We start from the raw sequence: 27,462 nt of genomic DNA on the forward strand, positions 1-27,462 counted from the left end.
GGTGCCTAAAGCTATCCAGCTTCTCTCTCTCTCTCTCTCTCACTCTCATTCTCTCCCTCCCTCCCTCCTTTTCTGCCTTCCTCCCTACCAACCTCCCTTCCTCTCTGAAGCTCCTGCTCTCTCCCTCTCCCTCCTCTCCCGTGCTCCCTCCCTCCCTCCTTCCCCCCCCCCCCCCCTCCCCCCTCCCTCTCCCTCTCCTCTCCTGCTATAGAGGGCCCCCACAGCATTCCCCCGCCTGTGTGCAGCCTCCCTGCCTGCCTGCCTCTGTGTGTGTGTGTGTGTGTGTGTGAGCGTGTGCGTGCGTCTACTTTGTACTGTGAGGAACACAGCCCATGTGCTCTGCATGGACGTTACTGATACTCTGTTTAGCTTGATTTTCGACAAGCAGGCAAGATGTCCAGCACACCACATGACCCCTTCTATTCTTCTCCTTTCGGCCCATTTTATAGGAGACATACACCATACATGGTGCAGCCAGAGTACCGAATCTATGAGATGAACAAGAGACTGCAGTCTCGCACAGAGGTAAGTACTTCAACCTTGGGTGTGTGTTTGTGTCTTTTTTTTTTTTTTTAACTGCATGGGCTTTTCCTGGGTTGCTGGCTGAATTCTGTGGGAAGTGTCCCACTAGATACTACCACGTACGTGGAAATGAGCGCCAGGATGAATCCACTAGTTTGAACGCTGGGTTTCCAGGCAGAGCAACTCTTGGAGCTGGGGACAGTTTCTGCCGGAATCTTGAAATAGACAACCCAGCACTTGATTCGCCTGCCGGGTCTCCAGAAATGCTGTTCTTCCCGAACTCCGGGGCTTGCAGGCTCTGAGTCGGTCCCGTTGGTGTTTCGTGAGATATAATTCCCAGGGATTTGGGGGATCATTTGCATCTGGCAAAATAAATTTTTAACAAATCCCCAGAGGAAGTCTGCTTTGACCTGTATTTGCTTTTCAAAGTCATCAAAATCGAGGTGGAGGGGGCAGAAGGGTAACCCCCTACACTTTTCAGAACTAACCCTGGAGGGATACATTGTTTGTATATTTCCGTGTTAAATTCAGAAACCAGTTGCTTGGGGCAAGGGGGTTCTCGACTTTCTCTTATCGCTGATGGGAGTGTCTCGCTAAGAGCTCTACCTTCCACCGGGAGCTGGCTCTGCATTCAAGTCAGCTCGAGTTTTGCATATTTGTAATCTTGTGCCTGAGAGAGGGAGTGAGCCTCTGCCTTCTCGGCCAGCAACTCTGGGAGCAGAGAGGACTTTCAGAACTTTGTAAATGCAAAACTCCAGACTGCCTCCTGCAATTTAAATATTTAATGCCAGTTGACTTTTTCTCTGTGTGCTAGCCAGGCTGGCAGGTCCTGCTGCTGGGCTGTCCATTTGCCTGTGAGTTGGGGCTTTGTGTTGAAGTGTTCTGAGGAGTTTGTTATAGGTGCACCAAAGTCACTTTAAGAAGTAGAAATCTCTGGGACTCCCGTCTTCTCTGCCCGAGTGCAAATATCCAGAGGGTTGATGGCAAAGAGCTTTAAGGGAATAGCTTTGGTGGAATTTTAGATTGAAGATTGACTCTCAGCTCTGGAAGGGGACTCACTTAATGTTGTATGATAAAATAAAACACACTTGCTTAAATTGTCAACAGAGCATGGAGAATTCATGACGCTTAATGTATTTAATGCAGCTAACAAGATGTGACCTGCTTTCTGATTGGCTAACTGCTGGACAAGGACTGATTTTTTTTTTCCTAAAAAAAAAACAAACCAAAACTGGGTTGTCTTTAGCACTATTTTCTTTATATGTTAATACATCATAGAAGTTAAATATAATTGATACTGTTGCTCTCCCCAGAAGCCAGTAGCTTTTACAGAAGTGTAAACCCTGTTTTGCTTAGGGTGGTGACCTGTTGGCAGTAAATGATATTCCTGTGTGTTGTGTGTGTGTTACAGTTTGTATATTTCGTTCAGTTTTTTTGGAACTATCTGCTGGACTCTGAAATTCTTGCAGAAACTGTTGGTTGTCATAGCCTGCTTATCAGAATTAGGGGGATAGAAAATGTCTTGTAGTTCAACACACATTCATTGCAATACAAATTTGGGGTTAAAAAAGGTCTTAAAAATATACTTGGTTGAAAACAAGAGAACAAGGGCCATTAGGGCTCAGTTCCTGAACAGCAACAGGATTTAAAAATAACCTGCGTCCGGCTTATGTTTTAGAAAGTTTCTGAGAAGTTGTGGCATGAGGTTTCTCTGCCATCCTCCTTGGTTAGGAGAACAGGCAGATTTCCCTCATATCTGTGTTCCCCTGTGCTCCTAAATTATCACTTGGCCAGTTCAGAGCTAGATGATCTGGGGCACTTCCCTGTCCTGGCCCTCACGGAAATCTGCAGATGCAGAAAGGTCCCACATTTGTTTCCCATTTGAAAGAAAACCTTTGAAAAGTCCCCCTTTCGTAGTATGTTTCCTAAAAAAAGTCACATTATCTTTTGTGAGAGCTGAACTCAGGAACTCCTACCTTTTGGATTATGGGGTATTACTTTTAAAGATTTTCCTCTGAGTAGAAAAAAACCACTTCCTAGCTCAAGAAACTGGAGAGAAAAGCTTGCTCTGACAAATCTTAAAGATTTTTTAAAACCTCTCTGATCGTGACCAAAAAAGCACTGTGAAGTGTTTTCTGGTATGTTCTAGAGCCAACCCCGAACATTTCCCCCCTTAATTAGATCTTTTTTACAATTACACAAATAATCGCCCTGACACTTCTTTTCTCTTTGCCAAGCAGTAAATGATGTCATGGAACCCAAAGGCCATAAATTTGTTTTCATTTCATATGAAAAAAGGAGAGAATAAAATAATTTCTCCTAAGATATTTAAATATTAACATTCAATATTAAATTTTAATCATAGTTTGTAGTTGGAAAAGAAAATATTTAGACAAAAAAAAAACCCTTTTCGTGAGGAAGTTACATTGTGCCTTCAATGATGATTATTGATGTAAAGTTGTTCTGAGTCCTAGAGATGGTTGAAACAAAATGCGAGAATAGCCAGGAAAGAGTTACCAGGTTATTCACACACAAAATCAAATAGATCGTTGAGTGACTTTTGCAACTTAACCAAGGCCTTCAATCATTTTTGGCAAGAGAGGCTCACTTCTTTCTCCTCTGTCTTCTGGTTCCTGATCCTATATTACATGGTATTATTTCACTGAGCCCTAATACCACACACATACACACACACACACACACACACACAATTGGGTAATACTCTCAAGTCCCCATTCCTTTTTGAACATAGACTTGGCTAGAAAGAAATTGTAACAGATCAGTGTTGATGAATAAATTGTAGTCAAGTTAGTAGCAATTTTCTATAAACCTCCTTCTTTATGGAAAGGAAAGAAAGTGGTAAAGAAGCAGGGGATTTACCTATTCTCTTTCTGTAGCTGACCGCAGGGCATTCTCTCCTGCAATTGGTGCATTTCTTCCAATTAAATCAAAGTCCTTCAGAAACTGGGTAGTGAGAGTTTAAAGAGCGTTGGATTGGAAGTTAATCCTGTGCCTTTCTTGTTTCTGTCACTTCCTACAACTATTTGGCGTAGATCATGGTTCCTCATCTAAAAATTACCTCGCGATACCGCTAAAATTCTTAAAAATTTCAGATGCTGCAAAAGTCCTGGGTTTGGTTTTCTTTTGTACGAGAAAGTATTATGAACCAGCATGAGGAGCACAGACATTATTTCTGTGCTCATGCTATTCAGTTCGAACTCACAAATAGTACTGAAACAATGAAGTCATAGTGGAGTAAAAGCTGAAGGCAGAGACCCTGACAGTCTTGTTTTAAAGTAGTGCTTGGAGCATGCCGTTCCTGGGACAAAGTAGGTACTCAGTAAACATTTGTTAACTTGCCGATCAGTGAATCAGTAGATGGAAGAGGAGAGAGAGTTCGAGAACTATGTCACTGGAATTAACACAATCCCAGTGCCTCTGGGGGCCTGGTGTGCCCTGAAGCTGCTTTGGGCATCAGCCTCCCATTCCCCTTAAAAGTGCTCATCACCACCTTCTCCACCTTTATTTTATCCATGAGGTGACTTAGGTCCCTAATCTTTGTGGCAAAAGAAAGCAAGTGTCTCAGAGATTATAGGACATTTTTAACAGACTGAGCCACCCAGGCATCCCTTATAGGACATTTTTAAAGGAACATGAATGTATTACAAAGCCACCAGAAACAACAAAAAAATATGTTTTAAATGCTATTGGCTGTTCTGGGAAATGAATCTTAGTGGAATTTCATAAAGAAATGTGTGGGTGTTCTCCCCCCACCCTTTTAAATGAAATTAAGAGAAACTCTTTGAGCTCTGCGTCACTGTTGGTCACTGTAATTCCCAGGCAGGAGGAAGAGGGTGACATTTTCCGTTGTGCGTGCTACCATGATTTACCCGACGTCTTCCAAAATTCTTGTATTTGAATGGTCTTGCTGTCCCAAATGTATTTGAGAAGAACACAACTACACAATTTTATAGTTAGTTTAGCATTGCACGCAGAGTGCAGTCAGAGAGGCTATAAAAACATGGTCTACAGATACCAGAATTTGTTCTGTAAAAACTTCAGTGATTAGTTAACAGTAAACAGTATTTTTTTTTCATTTCCTGAGGTCTGTGAAATGAAAAATATAGGTAAAATGTGGGACACATCATAGTGACCTTCATTTTTAGTGAGAGGATCTTACTAATGTTGGATTACTATAGAATTTAAGAAAGTTTATCAAGTTATAAAAATCTTCATTCTCGTAGCTAACTTTTCTGTACCTTTTTTTTTTTCTCAAATGACCCAACATGTCTCCATTGCAACAAAGCTGTTTTTAAGTATATATATATTTTTTCCTGTTGGCAATACGCTAATTTTAATAAAACACCACAAACTCCAGGGAAGTGTAGGTTCCATTATGTATTTCTTCTTTTTCGAGGTTTTTTTTTTTTTTCTTTTATCAACATTACACATCCCACTCCAAAAGAGAAAACTGTGATTACAATTGGAAGCCACACACACAAGGTTTTTATTAGAATTACAGTTTTTGGTTTTACAGGATTTAATACGAACGCGAACAGTGTTTGAAGACCTTGAAATTTAAATCTGCTGCCTGCACCCCTCCTTGCTCAACTCTGCAGCTCCCTGGGGAGGGCGTGGGAGGGGCTGGGGGGGGCTCTCATTCTTCTCTTTCAGTTACATTTTTATATACTTCAGTCACAGGGTTTCACGTTGTAACATCATGTTTATTCATAGGGTAGCTTAGTATCCTTGATGTTCAGATGGAGTCTAGTTAAAATGAGATTAGGTATTTTGGATAGGTGGAAAAACATGAGAAACGCTTTGTGATAACTTGGATTTTTTTTTTTCCTAGAAATTTAGAAAGAAAGATCCTGCTGTTACTCTGTGTCATAGGAATGATTTTCAGTGTTAAACAGAGAACTTTCCAAGGTTTTCCGAAGGGGGTTGTGAGGAGTGGGGGGAGGGGGCATTGGTAGTGGTAAGGAAAGCTGTTTTGAAAATGTTAAATGAAACCAAAAGTGCACTTTTAAAAATGAGGACTTCCAAACTCTCTTATTTTTCAAAATCTCTACATGACCTCAGAAAACAAATTGCAGGACTCTTGTACCGATTTTATTTTCCTGACGTCTTTTTTTTTTCTCCGCATGTTCTTACTATGGGAACTGTTTTTAATTAAAAATTGCTGCAAACTAACTATTAGTAGGAGGCCAAGAAGAAAAAAAAATCTCTCAACTCACAGTCAACACTGTTTCATATCAGTCTAAAATCAATGCACATTTAAATATCTCCCTTTTTGGTGTGTAAATTATGATATAGGATTTAAAACCCATATGCATTTTTTATGCATTTAGCTTTTTGTTTGGGTCTCAGAAAGAAATTAATTTAAATTGTATGGAGAACAGGGCTATAAATCTCCTTTTATTACATTTGTCCACATTAACTCATTTTTCATGAGGAACACAGAGCACCTCCTTTCTGAACAAGCAAACGGAACATAAAACAAACAACCCCAAATATCCAACTTTATCCATTGTCAAGAATAAGATTCATAAACTTATTTGGGTTTGGTTGGTGGGTCTCAAAATACAACTGATCTTGGAAAACAATCTCTTTTTTAAAGTGTCAGAAAGCAGAGCTTTAACGAATGTTCAACTGATGTAGATATTACATATACCTCTGTCATTATCTGACAAAGATCTTTCTTTCTTTCTTTCTTTCTTTCTTTCTTTCTTTCTTTCTTTCTTTCTTTCTTTCTTTCTTTCTTTCTTCTTTTTTCTTCTTCTTTCTTTCATCAGTTCAACCTAAATTTTTTAAAAAATTAAATTGTAGGAGCATGCATCTGGCCATAGGAAACTATTAATACTTAAAATTCAGTTATTTCTTCAAGAATTGCCGTATTTCAGGCAATGACAACACCAGAGCCTAGAAATATAGAGATGATTAAAACATTTTCTGTCCTCTAGAAGCTTACAGTTTGGTAAGGAAGGAACACATACAAACCGAGTCTTACAATGAGGTGCCATGATAGATTAATACGCGGTGGATTATGGGTGTGTCCACGCACTGAAGGGTAAACGTCCTTCAGAAGGGTGGTCAGGGTGATGATAGCTAACATCCATGGGTGCTCACTATGTGTTGAGCACGGTGCTGAGTGCTTGCTGTAGGTTAGCGCCTGTAATCCTCATAATCACCTCAGGAGGTAGGTGCCGCTAACTGGGTTTTTCCTGAGGAAACAAAGGGTTAAGTAAATTGTCCAAGGTCACACAGATGCTAGTTGAGTTTTAGAGGTTGTGCTGTTAACTTTTCTGCTGTAGCACCTCTCCTGAGCTAAGAAATACTAGCTAGGATTCTAGTTTCACCTGTAGAAATTTATTTGGTGAATAAATTCATTTTTTCTCCCCTAGGACAGGTTGACTTTGGCAGTGGGCTGGAAAGGTGACCTCATTTACCTAACTTGATTTGACTATTTGTCTCTCAGATTCCTGACTGATTTCGAAAGGGACCATGTGCCATTCCAAAGGATGGTGCCAGAGATGGACCATATACCCTGGTTATTGAGAAAAAAAGAACCGAAATGACACTCCCTTTTGAAGAACGAGTGTCTTCAGTATTCATTGAAGTGGTCTTCTCTGAAGAGTCACTGGAATGGTTGTGGAATTATTATGCATAATCATCTAAAAGTTTAATTTTTTTCCTTAAAAATATTTAGGTGTCCATCCAGTGCTTGACCCTTCTCAGGCATACTCTGTGGAAGATGGTGTTTTGATTGTCTTAAACAATGAGCTATTAGGAAATTAAATTAGGATTAGAATTTGGCCTGGTGTTGGCTTCCTTTGCAGGTACTCAATGAGGAATCTTAGGGGAAATAAAGGCATACAGGGGCTTCCCACTCGCCTAGTGTGATCCTCTTTCAAGAGGCAATCTCCACACCTCGTGTCTCTGCCTTTCTTTGTTGGGAGGTGATGTTCCCTACCTACCCTTGCAGCCTACTTCAGCTCCCAGTGAGACCCTTGTCTTTACCGTAAATGCCTACCCATTATTGGACATTAGATGGGTTTCCTTATTTGATCTACCCCAAGCCTGAGACTCATGCATTCTGGTGTCCTGTAACAGATACAGGAAAAGTGAAGCTCACAGACGTGTAGACTTGAGTCCATACCTGGGCATCCCTGGGGGCTGTATCTTCTCACTTACCCATTCAGTGTTCTCTCCCAAAGCATGTGTTTGGTAAAGGCCCCCCACTCTCCTTTGGAGGCCCTGACTTGCCCTCACTTAACCACCACTTTTGACTAACCTAGTTTGAAGTTTTAGTCTTCCAACTAAAAACAGAAGGCCCAGTGTTAGAGATTTGACAGACCCCTCTGAAGAAGAGGGAGCTACTCTGTTCTGGTGACATCGCAACCCCATCCTCTCTTTTCAGGATTAGGATGGCTTCCTAACTGTGCTCCCTGTTCCCTCTCTCCACCTTAAAATCTATTCCCCACAAGCAGCCAAAGTGATATTTTTGAAGCATAAATCCGATCACGTCACTCTTCAGCTTTCCCTTACACCTAGAATAAGCTCCTTGCTCTAGCTGTAAGAATGGATTGATCTGCTCCTTCCAGATGTCCAGTCTTATCTCCTTCTACATGTTCAGTAGACTCCAGTCACAAAGAGCATCTTTGGATCTATTAACTCTCCAAGCTCGTTCACGTCTCAACACCTTTGCCCTCAGTCATAGGATGGATATACAGATTCCTCTATAATAACCCATGAAGTATTAGCAGATCTAATTTGAATTAGATTTTGGCATGGCGTTGGCTTTATTTGCAGGTAATCAATTAAATATCTCAAAGACGGTAGTGACAATGAAGGATAAGAGTCCCAGCACTTCATAGGTCCTCTATTGACCAGCCTAAATGGCCGCTTCACAGAGACGCTTTCCTGGAGCACCTCAATTAAAATGACTTCCCTTCACCCCACTCACTTACTATCACATGTCCTGGTAATTTTCTTCATAGAAATTATAGCAAGCTGATATTTTATTGCTTCTAGTTTATTTCTGAAGCATCTGCCTGTCCCCCATAGAATATGAGCTGTGTGAAGGCAGAGGCCTCATTTGTCTTGTTCGTAGTTGTCCCCCACAGTGCTCCCTAGCACATAGTTGATATGCAAAATATACCGGTTGAATAAAGGAGATTTCGCCGTATTGGTACTATCCACATTGATACTGGAATTTACCTTGAATCTTACCAACAGTTACAGTTGGAAAAGAATCTGTGAGCCTAATAGCCCGGTGAGCGTTTTCATGGATAGAATGCTCAGCCAGACCTGCAGAAAAAAGAAGGCTGGAAAAGGAATTTCTTCTGAGAAGAAAGTGTTGACCTGAGAATTTTGCCTTCTGGGTGGTGTGAATCTGTTGGGAGTCTCCTGACTTCTGATTAAAAATATTTACACTTATCCTAGTGTTTTTTTCTCATTTGATGTATCTACCGCTTCTCTCTCTTTGGATCTACCTAGGGGCCCACAGCCATGAATTATGAGATGAATCATGAGCGTACCTTACATTTCCTGGAGCACTTTGCACTTTGGGAAAGGGCTTTTAGGGCCATTAATTAGCTTATTTGAAATGACTTGCACAACAGAAAATATGGAAAGTTATATTAGCGTATGATCTTGTGGTTAATAACTTTGTGTTTGCTAACTAGTGTGTACGTGTGTGTGAGAGAGAGACAGACAGAGACAGACGGAGAGAGAGAGATGCTCTCCCCAATCGGATTGTGTTTGTGTATGTGTGCACCTTCTAGTTAGGAAATATGCACAGTGTTTCCAACAGTGTTTTTTTCCTTTGGAGCGAAAAGAGTGACGTGCCTGGAATGTAAAGATCTGAACGGAAGTTTGACTTAGAGCAACTCAGATCTGGATCCAAACCCCGGGCTTGCCTCTTGCTTACTGTGTGATCTTAGGGAAGTTTCTTAACTTTCCTGAGGGTTTGTTTTCTTAGCTTGAGTTTTAGCTTGGGAGGTGAATGGCTAATGGATGTAAGATGCCTGGCACAAGAAGGCCCCCTCCCCCACTTATCCGCAGTTTTGCTTTGCTCAGTTTCAGTTCCCCCAGTGAACCGAGGTCCGGGAGCAGATGGCCGTGCTTCTGCTATCTTGTCGGAAGGTCAATAGTAGGCTAACGCTACATCGGGACGCCTACGCCATTCACCTCACCTCGCCTCATCACATAGCCATTTTGTCATCTCCCATCTTCACCGGAAGAAGGGTGACTACAATACAATCCGATGTTTTGAGAGAGAGAGACCACATTCACATAACGTTTATTACAGCGCATTGTTATAATTATTTTATTGTTAGTAATTGTTGTTAATCTCTTACTATGCCCAATTATAAATTACACTTTATCATAGGTGTGTATTCTGGGAGAAAACATAGTACCTGTAGGGTTTGGTACTGTCCACGATTTCAGGCATCCACTGGGGGTCTTGGAATGCATCTCCCACAGATAAGGGGGGATTTCAGTGTATAGTAAATGCTCAATGAATGGGAACGAAGATGATGATGATGATGATTTGCGGCCCCTATTCTCTATCCCAGCAGCAAATTAAGTCGCACAAGTAATGTAAGACAGCTTGATTTCCTGAAAGTATCTTTACAAATATTTTTTACGTGGCTTGTACTAGCACACTGCAATCTTATGAGTCAAACTTGTAATGTCGTTGTAAGACTCATGGATTTGGTGTTCTTATATAAGGTAACGCCATCAGCGTTTCTCACTGTTATACAGTAGCGCTGACATAATAATCATATGTCTTCTTGTGGCCGTGCTCTCCCCCCAAATCCAGGTTATAATGATCTCTGAGACTTACCTATATTTAGTTAAGGATTAGGAATTGACCAATGTGTAGGACACACACGCTCGGCGCCATTGGGAGAAAGCTGTGTTCAGGGCTTGCTCCTGCCAAGAACTCAGTGGAGACAACAGAACATTGAAATGTTCCCTTGAACCAGCGGCACCTCTCCAGGGCCACCTAAATGGGGGCCCCAGGGAGGGCTGGGGAACACACACTTGCTGTCCTGGACTGGCCATTCCGTCTAAAGAGGTGCACCTCTCAATATGCAGCTCTGCACAGACTTCTCCAAGGAAGCTGTGTCAGCACTACTCGGAAGCCTGAAGCATCACCTGCGCGTCTGGACTGATAATAGCCCTGCCAATTGATCCACTGTGACACCTTGTGGCTTACTCCCTAACACGGTGAAAATGCACACGAGTGAGGCGGCAGTGTGCTGAATGGTACCGTGCGGTATCTTTCTGGCCAGAGGGATCAGGGTGATGGGTAGGAAAGCTGCCTCCTTCTGCTTTCCTTAGAGATGCATCTGGGTGTTAACAAGGTGCTGATCTGTCCCACTAGTCTCAGTGTAGGGCTTCCTTGATGTTTCGTTATTGAATTCTTTAAATTACACATACCTTCCTACACTTCATCCCCTTGACCAGGTCACCTGTGATTTTTTTTTGAGCATGCCATATTAATAACTTTTTATCAATCTTTCTAGTCAAGTATCTTGCATCGTTCAGATATTAAATTGTTTGCATATATATATATATGAATATAAAAATATATATATTTATTTTTTGGAGAGGGTAGTGCTTGTTAAATTTTGCTTCCCAATATGGGTCATTTCTTAGGACTTAGGAGGATTTTATCTTGAGACTGAAAATTGTGTAGACAAGCAAAAGCTAAACTAATAAACAAGGCTGACCATTTGACAGTACACACACACACACACACACAAAGTCCTCTTATACCTTATAATTTTAGCCATGATTACTCTGCAGTTAGGTAAAATTTCTTGCTTGAAATTGAAATTAAGCAGTTGGTGCATGTCTCCTGCCTTTGAAAGGTTTTGGTGGAGAACATTCGATGGAGCCGACCACTCTCAAATTAGCTGAATCCTAGAATTTCAGAGCCGGAATAGACAAGAAAGATATCTAGTCCAAGCTCCTGATTTTGGAAGCACGGAAACCAGACACAGGTGGCTCTTATCTAGACTCTGAAGTGCTGCTAAATGGTCTCAGGTTTTGTAGATCCTAACACTAGTTGCCTGGTAATAACCAGGGACTGGCCAAATTAAACACTCTTACCAACCACTAATTCTTCAATCCTCCAAAAATGTCTATGTTTCAAACCCCTTTCTCCTTTTCCAGTTTTCTGATTGCCCTAAAATTGTATCAATCTTTAGCATCATGCTACTGATGTTGAAAAACACATCACTAACCTACCTTGTTTTAGAATGTGTGATTGTTTCCTTTGCCAATTTTATTTAAAATTGGGTGTGCTTTAAAATCTATGTTTAATTTTTCTGATGTTAAAAACATGGTACATTAACAATAGATAGAGTATTTATAAAATACAACAATATGCAAAGAGGTCAATACAAATTTTCTCTAATTCTACTATGCAAAAAATTGCTGTTAACATATTAGTATATACATGTAATACACAAAAGCATATACATCAAACTTTTCATGCCTAGGAGCATATTGACTGCTCTTTTTTGAATCTAACTGTTTTAACTAAAATTATGAGTGTTTCACTGTGCTCTTAAGCCTTTTCAAAATATATTTTTAGTTGTCTGAATTCTTTACACTTATGCTTATGTTTTAAATATTAACACCATATAAATATTTAAAAAATTATCTGGCTCCTTTGTACCATGATTTAAACTCAAAGAATTAGTTTTTTTTTTTTTTTTAAAGATTTTATCCATTCATTTGACAGAGAGAGACACAGCGAGAGAGGGAACACAAGCAGGGGGAGTGGAAGAGGGAGAAGCAGGCTTCCCTCCGAGCAGGGAGCCCGATGCAGGGCTCCATCCCAGGACCCTGGGATCGTGACCCAAGCCGAAGGCAGCTGCCTAATGACTGAGCCACCCAGGCGTCCCAAGAATTAGTATTTTTAATAACCAAGCTTGTCTCCCAGTAAGATGGGATGCTGGTACTAAGGATTTAGCTATGGTGACTGTTATGATTAGCATTTAATACCAGGCAGAAACCTTCACCGAGGGCTCTCTGTCTCTTTTTAAGGATTTCCCCTCCCATTTGAGGACAGATCTTTTTCCCCCTCCTGTTTTCTTTCTCTTGTGTTATTTCTGAGTCAAGAGGTAGCTGACATGCAACCTTGTGCAAGGTCCATAAATCAAAAGATTTTGTACAATTTATACTGGGAAGAAAGAGCTTGAATTAATGTTAAGAGTTAGTGTTGATCTAGAACCAGTAGGTTGGGATATAGCAAGTTAATTTATGACACTGTTTGAAGGACGTATATTTGATTCAAGGAGAAAAGCGAAATCTCAAGAAGTGAGCTATGTCATGAGCTGTATGCAATGTTATCTTATTTCCTCCACTGGATCGAAGAGATCCTTGGGGTCAGGTACTATCTTATTCATGTTTGTATCCTTCATGACAATTTACATTCTCTGTGGCCAGTAGTGGTCTTTTTTTAAAGGCACATTTCACAGCGGCAGCCATTTTGTAACCAGATTCTGAGTTATCACTGTTTTAAGATGGGTAATATGCATTTTATAGATAAGCTTCATACACATGTGCTTCTATTACAGTGTTGTGGTGTGCAATATCATCCCCTACCACAGCACCAGCATTAAACGATTAACTTCTGGAGTCACGCAGACTTATTTTTCTTACTATTTGTATGACCTTGAGTGCATCAATTTACCCCTCCGTGTCTCGGTTGCCTTCCTGGGTACTGTAGGAATGGTGATAGAAACTATGGCTTTGGGTTTTGATGAGGACTGAATGAAATTATTCTTATAAAGTAGTTAGCATAGTGCCTGCCCCCTGTGAGTGTTAACTGTTATTGTCATGGCTTCTCCGTTTAGTGGATATTGAGCATCTACCTTATGTGGTCTTACGGGCCTAGAGATGAAGATCCCTGTGGTGAAGGAGCTTAGTGAGAACACAGTAAGGACTTGTAAGAAGGAGGGTCTTCAGGGATGAGTGGGGATTTGCCAATCCGAGAAAGATGGTGGCAAGAAGGTTTTTGGCAGAAGAAATTGAGCCTTGAAAGGTGATCATCTGTTTGAGGAAGGGTGAGGATTTTGGCATGGTTGGGGCTGAGAGGGTCTGGGGGAATCTGTTCAGTATGCATATATATATGTGTCAGGTAGGGTTGGTGAAGGTGGTAGGAGACAAGGCTGGAGAGGAAGTGGGGGACCGCCGGTGAAGGCTTTGGTATGCCAAGCCAGGAGCTTTGGTTTTCATCTTTCAGAGACTATCTATTGGACTTAACATGGTGAGTACAAACAGGGCCCTGATGTGATTGTTTCGTGTCCCTGTGCCTTGGTTTCCTTATTTGGAAAATGATACAGTAGTAGTCTTTCCCTCACAGGATTGTTTTGGGGGAATTTAATGAGATAAGGCCTTTAAGCCCTTAGACGTGCACCTCAGACATGGTAAGGATTAAATCAACATTAGCTTCTACTGTATTGGACAAAGGGAACTGATAAAGGTAGATTTTTGCCTGGGTGGTGTGTGTGTGTGTGTGTGAAAAAATTTGATCTGCTTTTGGGCAAGATCACTCTGGTCACTTTGTGGAGGGGGGGGGACTAGGGATCTATCTTGGAGCATATTTGTCTGCTGAGAGAAAAGAATCAGTGAATGGGGAGATGCACAAAGGAAAAATTACACAGTTACTGGCTGACTGAGCTATTTTTAGCCTAGTGTGTCTGAAGCAAAGGATGGATTTTCATGGCATTTTTTTTAAAGATGCAAAATTACCGTAAGCCAGGATTATGTAACTTGCCCAGGGACACTTTATTTGTCCACCAGTGAGGCCCAAGATGTGGTTCATGAAACTTTTAGCAGTCATTTTAGAGGATGGATCCCCAGGGTCTCCAGCCCTGACTTTTCCTCCTGCCTTTGCCAGGATTGGGAAACTGGAAATGATGGGCTATGCCTTCTGGGAAAAACCTCCTTACAGCCTGGCACAAGGACCCCATAGTGATGTACCAGCGAGTCAAAGGAAAAGGCAGAGTGGGGAGGGAGATGACAGAGAATTGAAATCCTACCCTATCCAGGACATGTAAGGTGAGTCTCAGAGACTCAGTTTCCAAGGTGGCGGACTGAGAGCAGCAATTAACATCAGGGGCATCTTGAACATGAAATGGGACCATGGAGGTAAACTGGCAAGACTGGGGTGGCATTGGGTAGCGACTCTTCCCTTCCCTCCATGGCTCTTCATGTGATGTCATGGGCCCACAGATTTGGTTCATTTTACGGGTGGGTTTCCTGAACTCTTCTCACAGCCACTCTCCTCCCTAAGCTTGAGCCTCTGGCCTTGGATAAATCTTCCCTTCTTCCTGAGCCTCTACCCTCCCCCAACAGCTCTGGTGTAGATGAGATGTGAATGGCAAGGTTCTCTTGTTGGCCCCAGAGTCCCTGATTAGGTGAACTGTTTGCTTCTGTTTTTAATCTACTACGTTAAAAATAAAATCAAGGTAAATAATGTGTTATTGACTCTGTGTCAAGCCTCTGTTCCTTTTTTCCCACCCTCCTTGGTGAAGGCAACTTGCTGAGTCATGGCGTCTTGCTTTTCCACACCGACTGGCTGGAGCTGGAGAACCACACTTCTCCTCCGAATGCTCTGTGCACCATTGTCTTAAAACCTGCACGTTAAAGAAGGTCCAGGATTGTTTTTTCCTGTCACCATAAAAGAACCTCAAAATGCAAATGCAGGATGTACTAAAATTACAGAGATCAGTGGGTGCCCTGTACTGTCAGTTTTGTTTTTTTTTTTTTAGAAAGGTTAAAATTCATCTGAACCAAGACTAGAAAATAAGCTTAAGGTGTTAGGTTATTCTGGAAAGACTGTTAATGCCTGTTGGCTAAATGCATTAAACTGCTTTGAAATGATCACTTGTGTGTACTATTTTAAAAACTGCTTGCTGGGATGGTGATTTAAACCTGTTTTTTTCTGGACTCAAAACTTCGCATTTGTCTGTTGAAAAAATACTGTATTTGAGACAAATAAACATTAAAATATATCTTATTATATTTCCAGGCGTTTGTCTGTAAGGAAAATATGTCAAGACATTTATAGTTAGAAACTGAAATCTCTGCCTTAATTCACTCCATTGTACCAAGGAGCCTAACCGTGTATATAATATTACCAGGTCTCCAGAGACCTCCTTGAAGGGATACCAGATACTCTTGGTATAACAGGAGGGTAGGGGGTGGGGAAAGAACGCGTGGGGAATGGTTTCCAGTCCTAATTCTATAGTTCCTGTGTATTTTTTTTTTTTTTAATGGAGGCAGGGGAAAAGGGAGAGACGAAAGAATGCTGTTACTTTTATGACGGCTTTGATTTTAAAACCATTAAAGAAGTAGCATGTACTATGGCACCCTGGAGTGTCTATGGTGGGATTGCACTGGCTTATTCATCCCTCAGTAACTTATTGAGTTTTTTTTATTATGTGCTCGGTGATGGAGGACAAGCAAGCCCTGCCCTCAGGATGCTCATAGCCTAGTGGGGAAGACAGCCAACTAAACATCTGCTTATGGTGAAAGGGGTCCAGGGTCCTGATGGGCAAGACTGGGCTGCCGAGGGCAGCAAGGATGGAAGTTATCCCAGCAGAAACTAGTATTGCCACACACACAAGCGTGCACACACACGTGTGCACACACGTGTGCAAACATGCAGGTACACATTCACACTCTAAGTTGCTTATGATATGTAGTAATTTGTGACCCAGATATTCCTATTTTTAATTTAGGGCACTCCTAACTTTTTGACGATGCTGCATATCTGATGATCTTTAGAGGTATTAAGATGCTTAAATATCCAAACCCAGGGAGATAAAGCCATGCGGCATTAAAGTGATGGCTGCCGCATTAATGTGATTGTTGCAGGGCGCTCAGTCGGTTAAGCGTCTGTCTTCGGCTCGGGTCATGATCCCAGGGTCCTGAGATCGAGCCCCGTGTCGGACTCCGTGCTCAGTGGGGAGCCTGCTTCTCCCTCTCCCTCTGTTGCTCCCCCTGCTTGTGCTCTCTCTCTGTCAAATAAATAAATAAAATCTTTAAAAAAAAATAAAATGATGGCTGCAGCATTAATGTGATGGTTGCAAGGAGGCCCTTTAGCCTATTATAATCTAAAACTCAGATGAGGGAGAGAAAGAAAAAAGGCAACCTATCTAAGTCTACTTAAAAGCCAAGATAGAGCAAAAATAATCCTTTTGTTTCTCCTTGGCCCTGAGAAATTGTTTGTGTGTAGGGTAGAAAACTTCATCCTTACAAAGGTGTTGACTGTAGTAATTTCGTGAAACTTGTAGGTTGTTACTTAGTGAATCTTAAAAAAAAAAAAAATCCCCCTCCTCCAACTATGGTATCTAGCTAGACAAAACTGAGAAAAATTGAGGAAGAAACAGATCACGTAGACCCTTGAATGGTTAGGAATCCCTAAAACTGAAGGCAGAGACTTAATGAGAATGAAGCAGAGTCTCAGAATTCGACAGCAGGAACAATGAAAATTGTAGTGAACATTTATTGAGTGTTTGCTGCATGCCAGTCTCATAGCTAAGTGCTATGAGACATCATTGTCTCAATTAAGCCACACACCAATGGTAGTACTGGGAGTGTTATTACCTCCATTTTTCCGACGAGGACACAGAAGCTGTAAGAGGCTTAGTAATTAGCACAGGGTTTCACAGAGAGCAAGAATCCCACTGTGGCTTGAACCTGGCTGCACCCAAGTCCAGAGTTAATCTTCACTCCTCAATTCTATTGATTCTCCAGACAGTGCCCCACTTTACAGATGAAGAAACCGAGGCCCAGAGAAGTTACATAGGCCTTTGGTCACAACGAGAGGAGCCTTTTTCATTGGTTGACGATTTTGTCTTCCGTTCCTAAGTGGGAGCCAGTATGTGTACACTGAGAGTCCACTGTGAGTGTCCCATCACAGTGATTGACTATCACTTCACTGTGGCCTTCTTGAGGCCAGGGACCACACCTGGCTCATCTTTGTATCAGCAATACAGAGCGCAGGGCCAAGCGCAGAAGAAATGCTCTAGACAGAAGGAAGAATATGAGAGAAGTAGCAGGCTCAGAATTTTAAACACGAGTAACTCTAAGCTCCACAAAGCATGAGCATGTCTGTCTTTCCAGGCACAGCAGAGCCTGTAGGACATGTTTATGTGAATTAGGGAAAGGTGCTCCCTCTAGGTGAGCCCATGGCCCTTCTGCACAAAGGGAAAACTGTCTGGTTTTCCTGGCAGACACTAGCCCCAAAGGACTTGGTGAAATGTTTTGGATTTCAGCCTCCTCTTCCTATTCTCTTGGCCAGCTGTCTTTTTGCAGTGTGGAAACTGCCCAACTGTACAAGAAGGCCTGTTTTTATTTAACTTAATCATCCAGAATCTAATACAGGACCTGGAATCTGACTGATATTCACTAAATATTGATTGAACACATGAAGAATTTTAAAGAAGTGCTAAATTGTCTTCTCGCCTTATAATGCAATAACCACAGTAGAGTGTTTGGGCTATGTGTCATGGAGGTGGTTGGTGTTGAATTGGTTCTATAAGAAATTATAGGATTCGGATTTGTTGGAGGAAGGAGGAGGGAATCCCAGCTGGAAGGAACAAAGGCTTAAGATGCCACCAAGCAAACAGGTGTGGGGCAGGAATAGGATGAGGTTGGCTGACCTCTGCTCAGGGAAGTCTCCTGCAGGTGTGAAGGGAGTTGCATGTCTGAAAGAGGTACCGATCTCATCCATCCCATGCTTGGACCCCATGTTCACAGAATGCAGTGTGAATGGGGCTTCACAGACTTGTTAAATTTGCTTCTTGCTTCTGATGTAGATACCTTTCCTTCTCTGACCACTTGGTATTTGTCAGAGTTCCACGTAGAAACAGAAATCCTAGGATATCTCTCCCTCTCCATCTCTGGCTCTCTCTCTGTCTCTGTCTTTATCTCTATCTATCTAGGAAGATATGTATTATTGGAAGGCATTAGTTCATGTGACTATGGAGGCTGAGAAGTCCCATGATCTGTCATCTGCAAACCGCGGATTCAGAAAAGCTGGTGGTGTGGTTTGAAGACCTGAGAACCAGAGGGCCGATGGTGTAGATTCCGGTTGGGGTCTGAAGGCTGAGACCCAGGAGCACCGAGGGCAGGAGAAGATCAGTATTCTAGCTCAATGAGTCAGGCAGTTTATCCGACCTTCCTCTGCCTTTTTGTCCTATTCAAGCTCTCAACCAATTGGATGATACCCACTCACACTGAGGAGGGCATCTGCTTTACTCAGTTTACTAATTGAAATGCCAGTCTTTTCTGGAAACACCTCACAGACACACCCAGAAATCATGTTTACCAGATAATCTGGCATTCCATGGCTTGGTCAAGTTAACATGTAGAATTAACCAAAAAAAAAAAAAAACCCACAAAAACATGTAGAATTAACGATCACACTTTTTCCTGCTAAATTTCTGTCTTCTCAGATGTAAGAGAGTGTGCTTATTAGAGGACCTTGAAAGCTTTGCTGAGGAGTTTGGACTTGACTTTGTAATAATAAGAACCATGACATGTCTTGAGCAGATCCATTAAAATCTTATTCATTCTCTTATTCAATGCATGTATGTTGAGTAGGGGCCAGGTGTTTAGCGAACAGTGGTACATAAAAACAGGCATAGGCCTTTCTTGTAGGACACTTACAACCAAGGTAGGGAGGTATAAAGCAAGTAAATAATCATACTAATTAATATACAGCTATAATGTATAAAATGTGTACTATATAACACAGTGTGGTAAATGCACTAGAGAAATCAAGCATCTTTCTGTAGAGCATACCATAAAGAAACCTGATCTTTGCTGGTGGGAGCAGTAGTCAGGAAAGCCTTCTTTGAGGAAGTGAAGTTTTAGCTGAGATTTAATTAGAAAATGGGATTTGGGGCACCAAATTGGCATTTTAAAAGAGGAACAGCAAGTGCTAAGGTCCTGCGGTAGCCGAGGGCCAGGCTCTCTGGAGTGCAGAGTGCAAGGAGGAGATGTAAGATGTAATCTGAAGCTAAAGATACATCATGTTTGACTATGAGTAGACCATGTTAAGGATTTTGGCCTTTTAAAAAAATCATGCAAAGAGCAATGGGAAGTGTACTCTTTTTGGTGGGGGTTTGAAAGAGGGTACAATATTGGAATGGCATTTTGAAAACATTACTTAGGCTGCTGAGTGGAGAATGTTTTGGAAGGATTTAATAGCAGATGCAAGAAGACAAGTTAGAGAAAGATATTATAGTTTTCCAAGAAACAGATGACAGTGCATTGGGTCACCTGGAGAGGGACAGATGAACGTGGATGGGACAGTGCTTGGTGGGATGGACTGGCTGTGGATGGTGTTGAGTAGAAGAGGTCTCGAGGCTGGGGTAAGAGTAGGGACTCTTCTCAGGTTTCATCTCTATCCATTCTTGTCAACAACATGTACCTGTGTCCTCAAGCCCCAAATCAGTGTATAGTTTAATGCTCTCCACTCTACTTGCTTCCCAGAATCCACTTGAAATAGCTGTACCAGCATCCTCTGTGTTCACTAATTCTGCCAAACTCCTTTGTAGCCTTATCCACCTCCCCTGAGCGGTGTATTTCCCAAGCTCCTTGCCCAGCTTACTTTTGATTACCTTCTACTTTCACAATATCTTCATTACTTACCAGTTGGTTCAACATTCTTTGCATTTTTTTTTTAAGGCAAAGATTGATTGAGTTCATTCTCTTCCCCATTTTTGAGTCTCATTATTTCCCTGTTTCTTCCTGGTGATTAGTGGTCCTGTTTTCTTTCAAGTGCCTCTTATCTTTGAAAAGCTCTTGTGATTCTCTTAAACCCATTTGCCATTTTGTTGGCCTGTCTTCCTTTCCACTATAAGCCTTAAGTATGACATTACAGTTCTCTTTCATCCCCTTTCCTTCTTCAGGTACAACTATGGACCCTTCACTACTCTAAGATTGCCAAGCAGTGTCTGACACAGTATAGAAGCTCAATAAATATTGGTTAAATTTGTTCTTTTTATTGCATGCACAGACTTTGATGGAACCACTTAAAATGCTTCTTGTACATGCTCTCTTTTATATTTAAATATGTATGTGTGTGGCTATCTGAATCCAGGCTTTCCCTGGGGAGACTAAGAAAATCATTCATTTCTCTGAGACTCTGTAACAGGGAGGTAGATTTTCGCCAGGCCTGTGGGAATGCCCCAAACGAGTTGGGTGAGCATCATAAATGCATGTCAGTTTGATGAGATCTTATCAATGCATTTATTTTCCCAGTTAATTGCTAGATGACTTGCGTAATGATTCTGGGTCACAGTTTCTATGTCTGTTAAGTGACAATAATCAAGGAATTAGAAAAATGTATGGACATTTAGAGAGTATGCATTTATTCCACATGTGGAAATTGTGCTAGATTCTGAGGATGCAAGGATGACCCAGACTGGGAATAAGAGGGAAAAGGGGATGATTTGTTCAATGAGCCCCTTGAAGATATAGTTGAAAGTCAAAGGGTTGTTTTCCCTGGATTGGAAGTACATGGGGGTTAGGGGTGCTGACCCCAATGCAATTGAAAATCTATGTATAAATTTTGACTCCCCCAAAACTTAACTGCTCATTGCCTACTGGAAGCCTTATTGATAACATAAACAGTTGATTAATGTATTTTGTATGGTATATGTATTATACACAGAATTTTTTTTTTTTTTTTGAGAGAGAGAGTGTGAGCAAGCGGGCATGGGGTGGGGAGGGGAAAGTGGGAGAGGGAGAGAGAGAATCTCGAGCAGGCTCCACGCCTAGCGTGGAACCCCATGTGGGGCTCAATCTCAGGACCCTGAGATCCTGACCTGAGCCAAAATCAAGAGTTGGACGCTTAACCGACTAAGCCACCCAGGTGCCCCCTGCAATATTCTTACAATGAAGTAAGCCAGAGAAAAGAAAATTTTATTAAGAAGATCATAAGGAACAGAAAACACATTTACAGTACTGTACGGTATTTATTGAAAATAATCCCATGCATAAGAGGCCCTGAACAGTTCAAACCTGTGTTGTTCAAAGGTCCACTGTAGTCCCTAAAGTAAGGTCATTTCTTTTCTCAAACCCTGTCTGGTTGTCCCTCTCACCAGTTGAATGTTAAAGCTAAAATGAGGTAACAAATTTGAAAGTGTTTTGAATAAATAAAATTACTTTCCAAATCTACATGGGAAATTATCACTGAATCAGTGGTTGGAAGGCTAATACAATGGATGGGGCATTTGGTTAGTGGAAGGAGATTTTTGAGGATCAGTGGAAATAGTTATTTCTGGAAAGAGCCTGTTGTTTGCTTATTACTGTTAGTTGGCAGGTTTAATGCCTTCCCCCTAATGTACCTAGAGATTTGTGATGGAATTCTTTATGCAAATTGAATACTTTAAAAAAACTCTCTATAAACCTTTATGTTATATTTATAAACTTTACATTGTACTAAAGTCAGCAAATGTCACAGAATTAAAATCAGTAAATGCAAAAGTGAAGGTTTCCATAGCAACAGTAACTAACCCATATTGCATGTAAAATGGAGTGTACATTAGGATTTACATTTGATCATCTATTAGTAGAGAAAAATACTATATAGAACCCATGCAGTATGGATACATTCGGGTGACCTTAGCAGCTCTTTATCTTTTACACTTCAGGCTTTAGCTGCTCTTCCTCTTCTGTATCTACCAAGTATTGACTCCTTCAAGGAAAATGAGGGAGGAAAAATTAGAGGCGACATTAGGGCAGAGGTGCGTACCCCTAGATTTAAATGCAGCAGAACATCATCCTTGCATAAATTATCAATCAACTCGGTAGTTGTTTCAGAGGAAGAAATAGACCCAGAATACTAAATGTTTAAGAAATTGTTGCACATAGGGTACTTAAGAATTTCTGTCTCCATAGTCAGTTTATCCAAACTAAAACATGGTAATGCAGGATGATCTTGTGGCTTGAAGTTGGCTGCGGAAAAGCCCAATAGGAGGGTGACAGAACCAGGGACAAAGATGTGGGTCAAAGCCCCAGCGCGCCATTTCTATGCGTCTAGCCTCCCTCACTGAGCTTCATTTTCCTCCTATAATGCATCCTTTACCCACTACCAAAGGTTCTCAGCGTCTCAAATCAGAATGGGAGGAGGAGGAGGATATGGGGTACTTTCTAGATTCTAAAGCTCCCTATATGGATGATGGCCTTGCTAGTGTGTGTGCTGCCTGATAAGCAAGCACCCTTTTCCCACCCCCCAAAGTTAGACTGGCTGCGACTGTCTTCCCTGGGGAGGGCCTGCCCTTGGCTGTGGCTTACATAACAGGATGTCTCTCCGCTCTGCAGGCCTTCCCGGCCCTTCTGGTCGAGAGCTCTGAGTCATCGCCCAGAAAGTTAGGCCTCCCTCTCTGTGAGTCTAGATCGGGAGATGGCTCTAGATAGACGCTCTTTTATTGGACAAAATTTCCTTTTATAAAATTGGAAGAAATGTTGGTACTGACTAAACTTATGATTCACTCTAAAATGCAGTTGATTTTTAAAAATAATTTTAAGTAGAATCAATTATAAGTCCCCCCCCCCCCCACTCCACAAACTTGAAATGTCTTAAGTATTCCTTGGCTCCACTCTTGAGCTTTCTGATATTGTAGGTCTGGAGTAGGGCACAGGATCTGCTTTTCATCAAGTAACCATGGTAATTTCTAAAACTTTATTTTTAAATCAATCAGTTAATTTCATATAGCTTACGGAGTTAGCATGAGGTCGTCTGGCTACAACCGAGATCAGAATTTTGCAGCCAGCCTGGAAGCCCCGTTCTAGCCACAACCCCTCCTTGTATAGTATCAGTGAACTTTTTTTGGTATTAACTTTCTGGTGTTTTTCCTACCAGTTTCAGCGGCTATTTTCAGATTGGCCTGCCTCACTTTCCAGTGAATACCTGTTGGCTATTTTTGGTTCACTTATTTTCTGTTCCATCAAATGAGCCATAGATTCCTTCTGCTCCTTCCTGCCCAGACTCTGATAGCATGAATGTCTTGGGGCTGTTGGTGATCTGTCCCACCTGCTTGTGTTTGGGGGTTCATGTCACCTTTTCTTATCACATAGAATAATAAAATAAAAATTTTGTACTTACCGAAAAAGCTCTTTTAGCCTTTGACATTTTTTTTTTTTTAAATCCAACATCACTCTTGTGCATACATAAACAGGAATATAAATAGGTTTGGTATTCCTAAGATGTTTCATATTCAGGGTCTAACTTTTCAGAATTATTCTTTGACTCATAGCTGTCCATGATTTTCCATGTAGTATAATCTCTGTGCCATCAAATATGTTGGTGAGACAGCATTCTTCAAAATAACACATTAAAAAAAATTGGGGCTGGACTCTGAGCATGCTTTGCATTATGTAGAGCTTGCCTACTTTTGAATTCAGCTTTCAGGAATGTGTTGGATGCACAATCTCCCTGACTCTTACTTTGAAACATCGATTCCGAGAGGTTAAAGAGGGATCCATTTTTGTCTTGCATTTTCTTCTAAGTTATTTACACCTGTTCTGCAAATTCTGATGCTTCTGTTTTTAATATCTGCACATGTGCAAAGACAACAACAGCTTGACAGAGATGGTAAATTAAAGTCTTATTGGGAAACATGCACTGAGAATTCAGAGGCCAGAGCCATTGATATTGGAAAATATGTGCATCCTTAGAATTAATGAAGTCATATACAGATATAAATGATTTTACTGCACTTATTATTTTGTAACCTACTTTCTCACCTAAAAATATGTCCTAAACATTTTTTTCATTAAGTATGATGAAAAACTGGACTTTAAGATCTGCATATTTTCCAGCCTACGTAGTACCAGGGTATATATAATAAATGCGTTTTTGTCTTCTTCCAATTTTGTTGTGTTTTTGATGGGTTCTTGGTATTGCACAACTCTGTCTGGATTATGTAGGGAGTTGAAGATATTTCAAAAATATGCTATTCATTGATCGTAACAGTCAAAAAGCAGAAATAATCCATATGTCTGTTGACTGGTGAGTGAATAAACAAAATGTGGTATATCCATTCAATGGAATACTTTTTTTTTTTAAGATTTTATTTATTTATTTGTCAGAGAGAGAGGGAGAGAGAGCGCACAAGCAGGGGGAGTGGCAGGCAGAGGGAGAGGGAGAAGCAGGCTCCCCGCCGAGCAAGGATCCCGATGCGGGACTCGATCCCGGGACCCTGGGATCATGACCTGAATTGGAGGCAGATGCTTAACCAACTGAGCCACCCAGGTGTCCTTCAATGGAATACTTTTAAGCCATCAACAGGAACGAAGTCTAATACATGTTACAGGCATGAATGAACCTCAAAAATATCATGCTAAATGAAAGAAGTCTGTCACAAAAGACCACACACATATTGTGTGATTATGAGGGTGGGCATGGGATGGGAACAGGAGTTTCTGCACTGGGCACGAGGAAGAGGTGCTGAAACGGGCTGTGCTGATGACTGCACAAGTTGGTACATTCACTAAAAATGAAAAAATGTGAATGTTATAGTTTGTATATTATACATCAAGAAAATCATGAAAAAAGCTATCTGCCACCACTGCTGATTTCTTAGGATAGATATAAAGTTTTAAGACTAAGCATATGCTAAAAATATAAAATCTTAAAATGTTATTTGTTTTAGAAAACTTTTTTAGAATTCAAGTAATTTATTTTTTTTCTAAGGCATAAGGTTAAAAGTGTAGAAAGCATAAGGACAAAGAGTATGTTTTGTCAGAAAATCTTTGGGTGAACAGACAATATTTCCTATCGTGTGAGAGTTCCAATTGTTAGAAGGAGTATAAGAAATTAAACTCAAAAGTCCGTTTTTTTCGTCGCTTTCAATCATAATTCCTTTTCTGAGCTTGTACGGAACAAGTTCATTCTCTCCTGTGAGATCTCCCTCCACTTTCCCAATATTGGGAGCTAATTAGCTCATGGCTCTAGGTCCTCTCATTGCTGGGCTCACTGTTTGCAGGGGCTCAGCCTATCCTCCTTCACAGTGTTTTTGATGTCCAGTCTCTTGACTTGTCTGATGCCTCATTGGACAATGGCATCAATCTTGCCTGGTTGCTTTTTCTGGCTACTGGGTTGTCAATGGGACTCCTAAGATGTGGCCTTAGAAGCAGGAAAGCCACCGTACAGCGGATGTGGCCAGTCTTTGTTCAAATATGGTGGCTTCCCTGCTTTGTTTACAAATGTCATAAGAAGCTTACTTATAGATCTTGTCACCTTTTTTTTAAAAAAAGATTTTATTTATTTGACAGAGAGAGAGAGAGAGAGAGCACAAACAGGGGGAGCAGCAGAAGGAGAGGGAGAAGCGGGCCTCCCGCTGAGCAGGGAGCCCGATGCGGGGCTCCATCCCAGGACCCTGGGATCATGATCTGAGCCGAAGGCAGACGCTTAACGACTGAGCCACCCAGGCTCCCCGATCTTGTCACCTTTTACTGAACAATCTTGAAAGTTATGTAATAGTCAGAGGCTAGTTACACAACACTGATTGGAAGCTATAAAATCTTTTCTTTTTCTTTCTTTTTTTCTTCCCTTCTTGTACTGATTTCTAGGTTACTTGCAAATGTTCTTCTTGAGTGTAACACTATGAGAGGGGTCTAGATTCCTGCCAACACTGACCTGTAACAAACGATGCCATGAATTTATCTAAGAATCTGAGAAGGCCAGTTGTACTCATTCATTTTTTCAAAAATATTTATTAAGTGTCTTCTAAGTACCAGGCATCTATTCCCAGCACAGGGGGAAATAAGCAGTAACCAAAACAAATTATTTTTATTTTTATTTTTTTGCCATTTTAGAACTTACAATTCAGTGGAGGAATCAGATAACAAACAGGTAAACAGATACATATATGATATAGCATTAGGTAGTGATAAAATATTAGGAAGGCAAATAGAGTGGAGTCAGGGGATAGGAAGCCATGATGGACCCCACTAATGTGGTCCGAGAAGACTTCTCTGAGCCAGTGGTGATTAAGCAGAGACCCAGATAAAATGCAAGAGACCACAGGTGTGTGGATAACTAGCAACTGGTTCTCTAAAAAAAAAAAAAAACATGTTACACATACATGGGTTTTTAAAATTTTTTTTTAATTTTTTTTTAAAGATTTTATTTATTTATTTGAGAGAGAATGAGATAGAGAGAGAGAGCGTGAGAGGGGGGAGGGTCAGAGGGAGAAGCAGACTCCCCGCTGAGCAAGGAGCCCGATGTGGTACTCGATCCCGGAACTCGAGGATCATGACCTGAGCCGAAGGCAGTCGCTTAACCAACTGAGCCACCCAGGCGCCCTACATGGGTTTTTTTTTAAATGAACTTTACTGATAGAAAAATATATAGTTCACAGTTTATGTATAATAATAAAATACACAATACTCTTTATGATAAATTCTATATGGCCAGTTAATTCTTCCAAAAGGCTTTCATTGATTTTTGCTGAACTCTTGTTTGTAATCGGAGCCAAACTATAATTTTAATTGACCAGAGTAGTTCTGACATGAATGTTGGCTGGTATTTTCTTTTACCTTAATGAATAAGAAAAAGTGAAACAACGGAGATGAATATCTGAATTTCACCCATTTATCAACGTCTGAGCAATTATTGTTCTTCTGAACAGGACAAGAGTTTTCTGATACTGGAAAAATATGTCCTCAGATATTGTGCTAGTCACAATGACACACTTTTATGCTTAATCTACATTACTAGCATTTTTGTCCATTCCTTTTGTAAGTCTAGAAAAATAAAGAAAGCAAGCCCTGGTTTGTAGGATGTGCCAATTTCTGTGGTGTAAATATGCCCACTATGGCCAGTTTCAAGCTACCAACACGAAGCTGTGAATGTGGAGTTGTAGTCCCACCAAATTGATACAATGC

The 27,462-nt window shown here is 41.1% G+C and overlaps 1 protein-coding gene across 6 annotated transcripts in view; it reads left to right on the plus strand.

Annotated features, from left to right (window-relative positions):
- The first annotated feature begins 271 nt into the window (after positions 1 to 271).
- The window catches only part of LDB2 (LIM domain binding 2), a 387,692-nt gene continuing 360,501 nt past the window's right edge, over positions 272 to 27,462 (plus strand). For all 6 annotated transcript variants that reach the window (XM_044912769.1, XM_021679386.2, XM_044912771.1 and 3 more), the window contains exon 1: positions 272 to 525. In XM_044912769.1, coding sequence (XP_044768704.1) covers positions 394 to 525 — 132 coding nt within the window. In that variant the 5' untranslated portion in view covers positions 272 to 393. The remainder of the gene's footprint in view (positions 526 to 27,462) is intronic.

This window comes from Neomonachus schauinslandi, chromosome 2 (genome assembly GCF_002201575.2).
Source record: "Neomonachus schauinslandi chromosome 2, ASM220157v2, whole genome shotgun sequence".
NCBI lineage: Eukaryota > Metazoa > Chordata > Mammalia > Carnivora > Phocidae > Neomonachus > Neomonachus schauinslandi.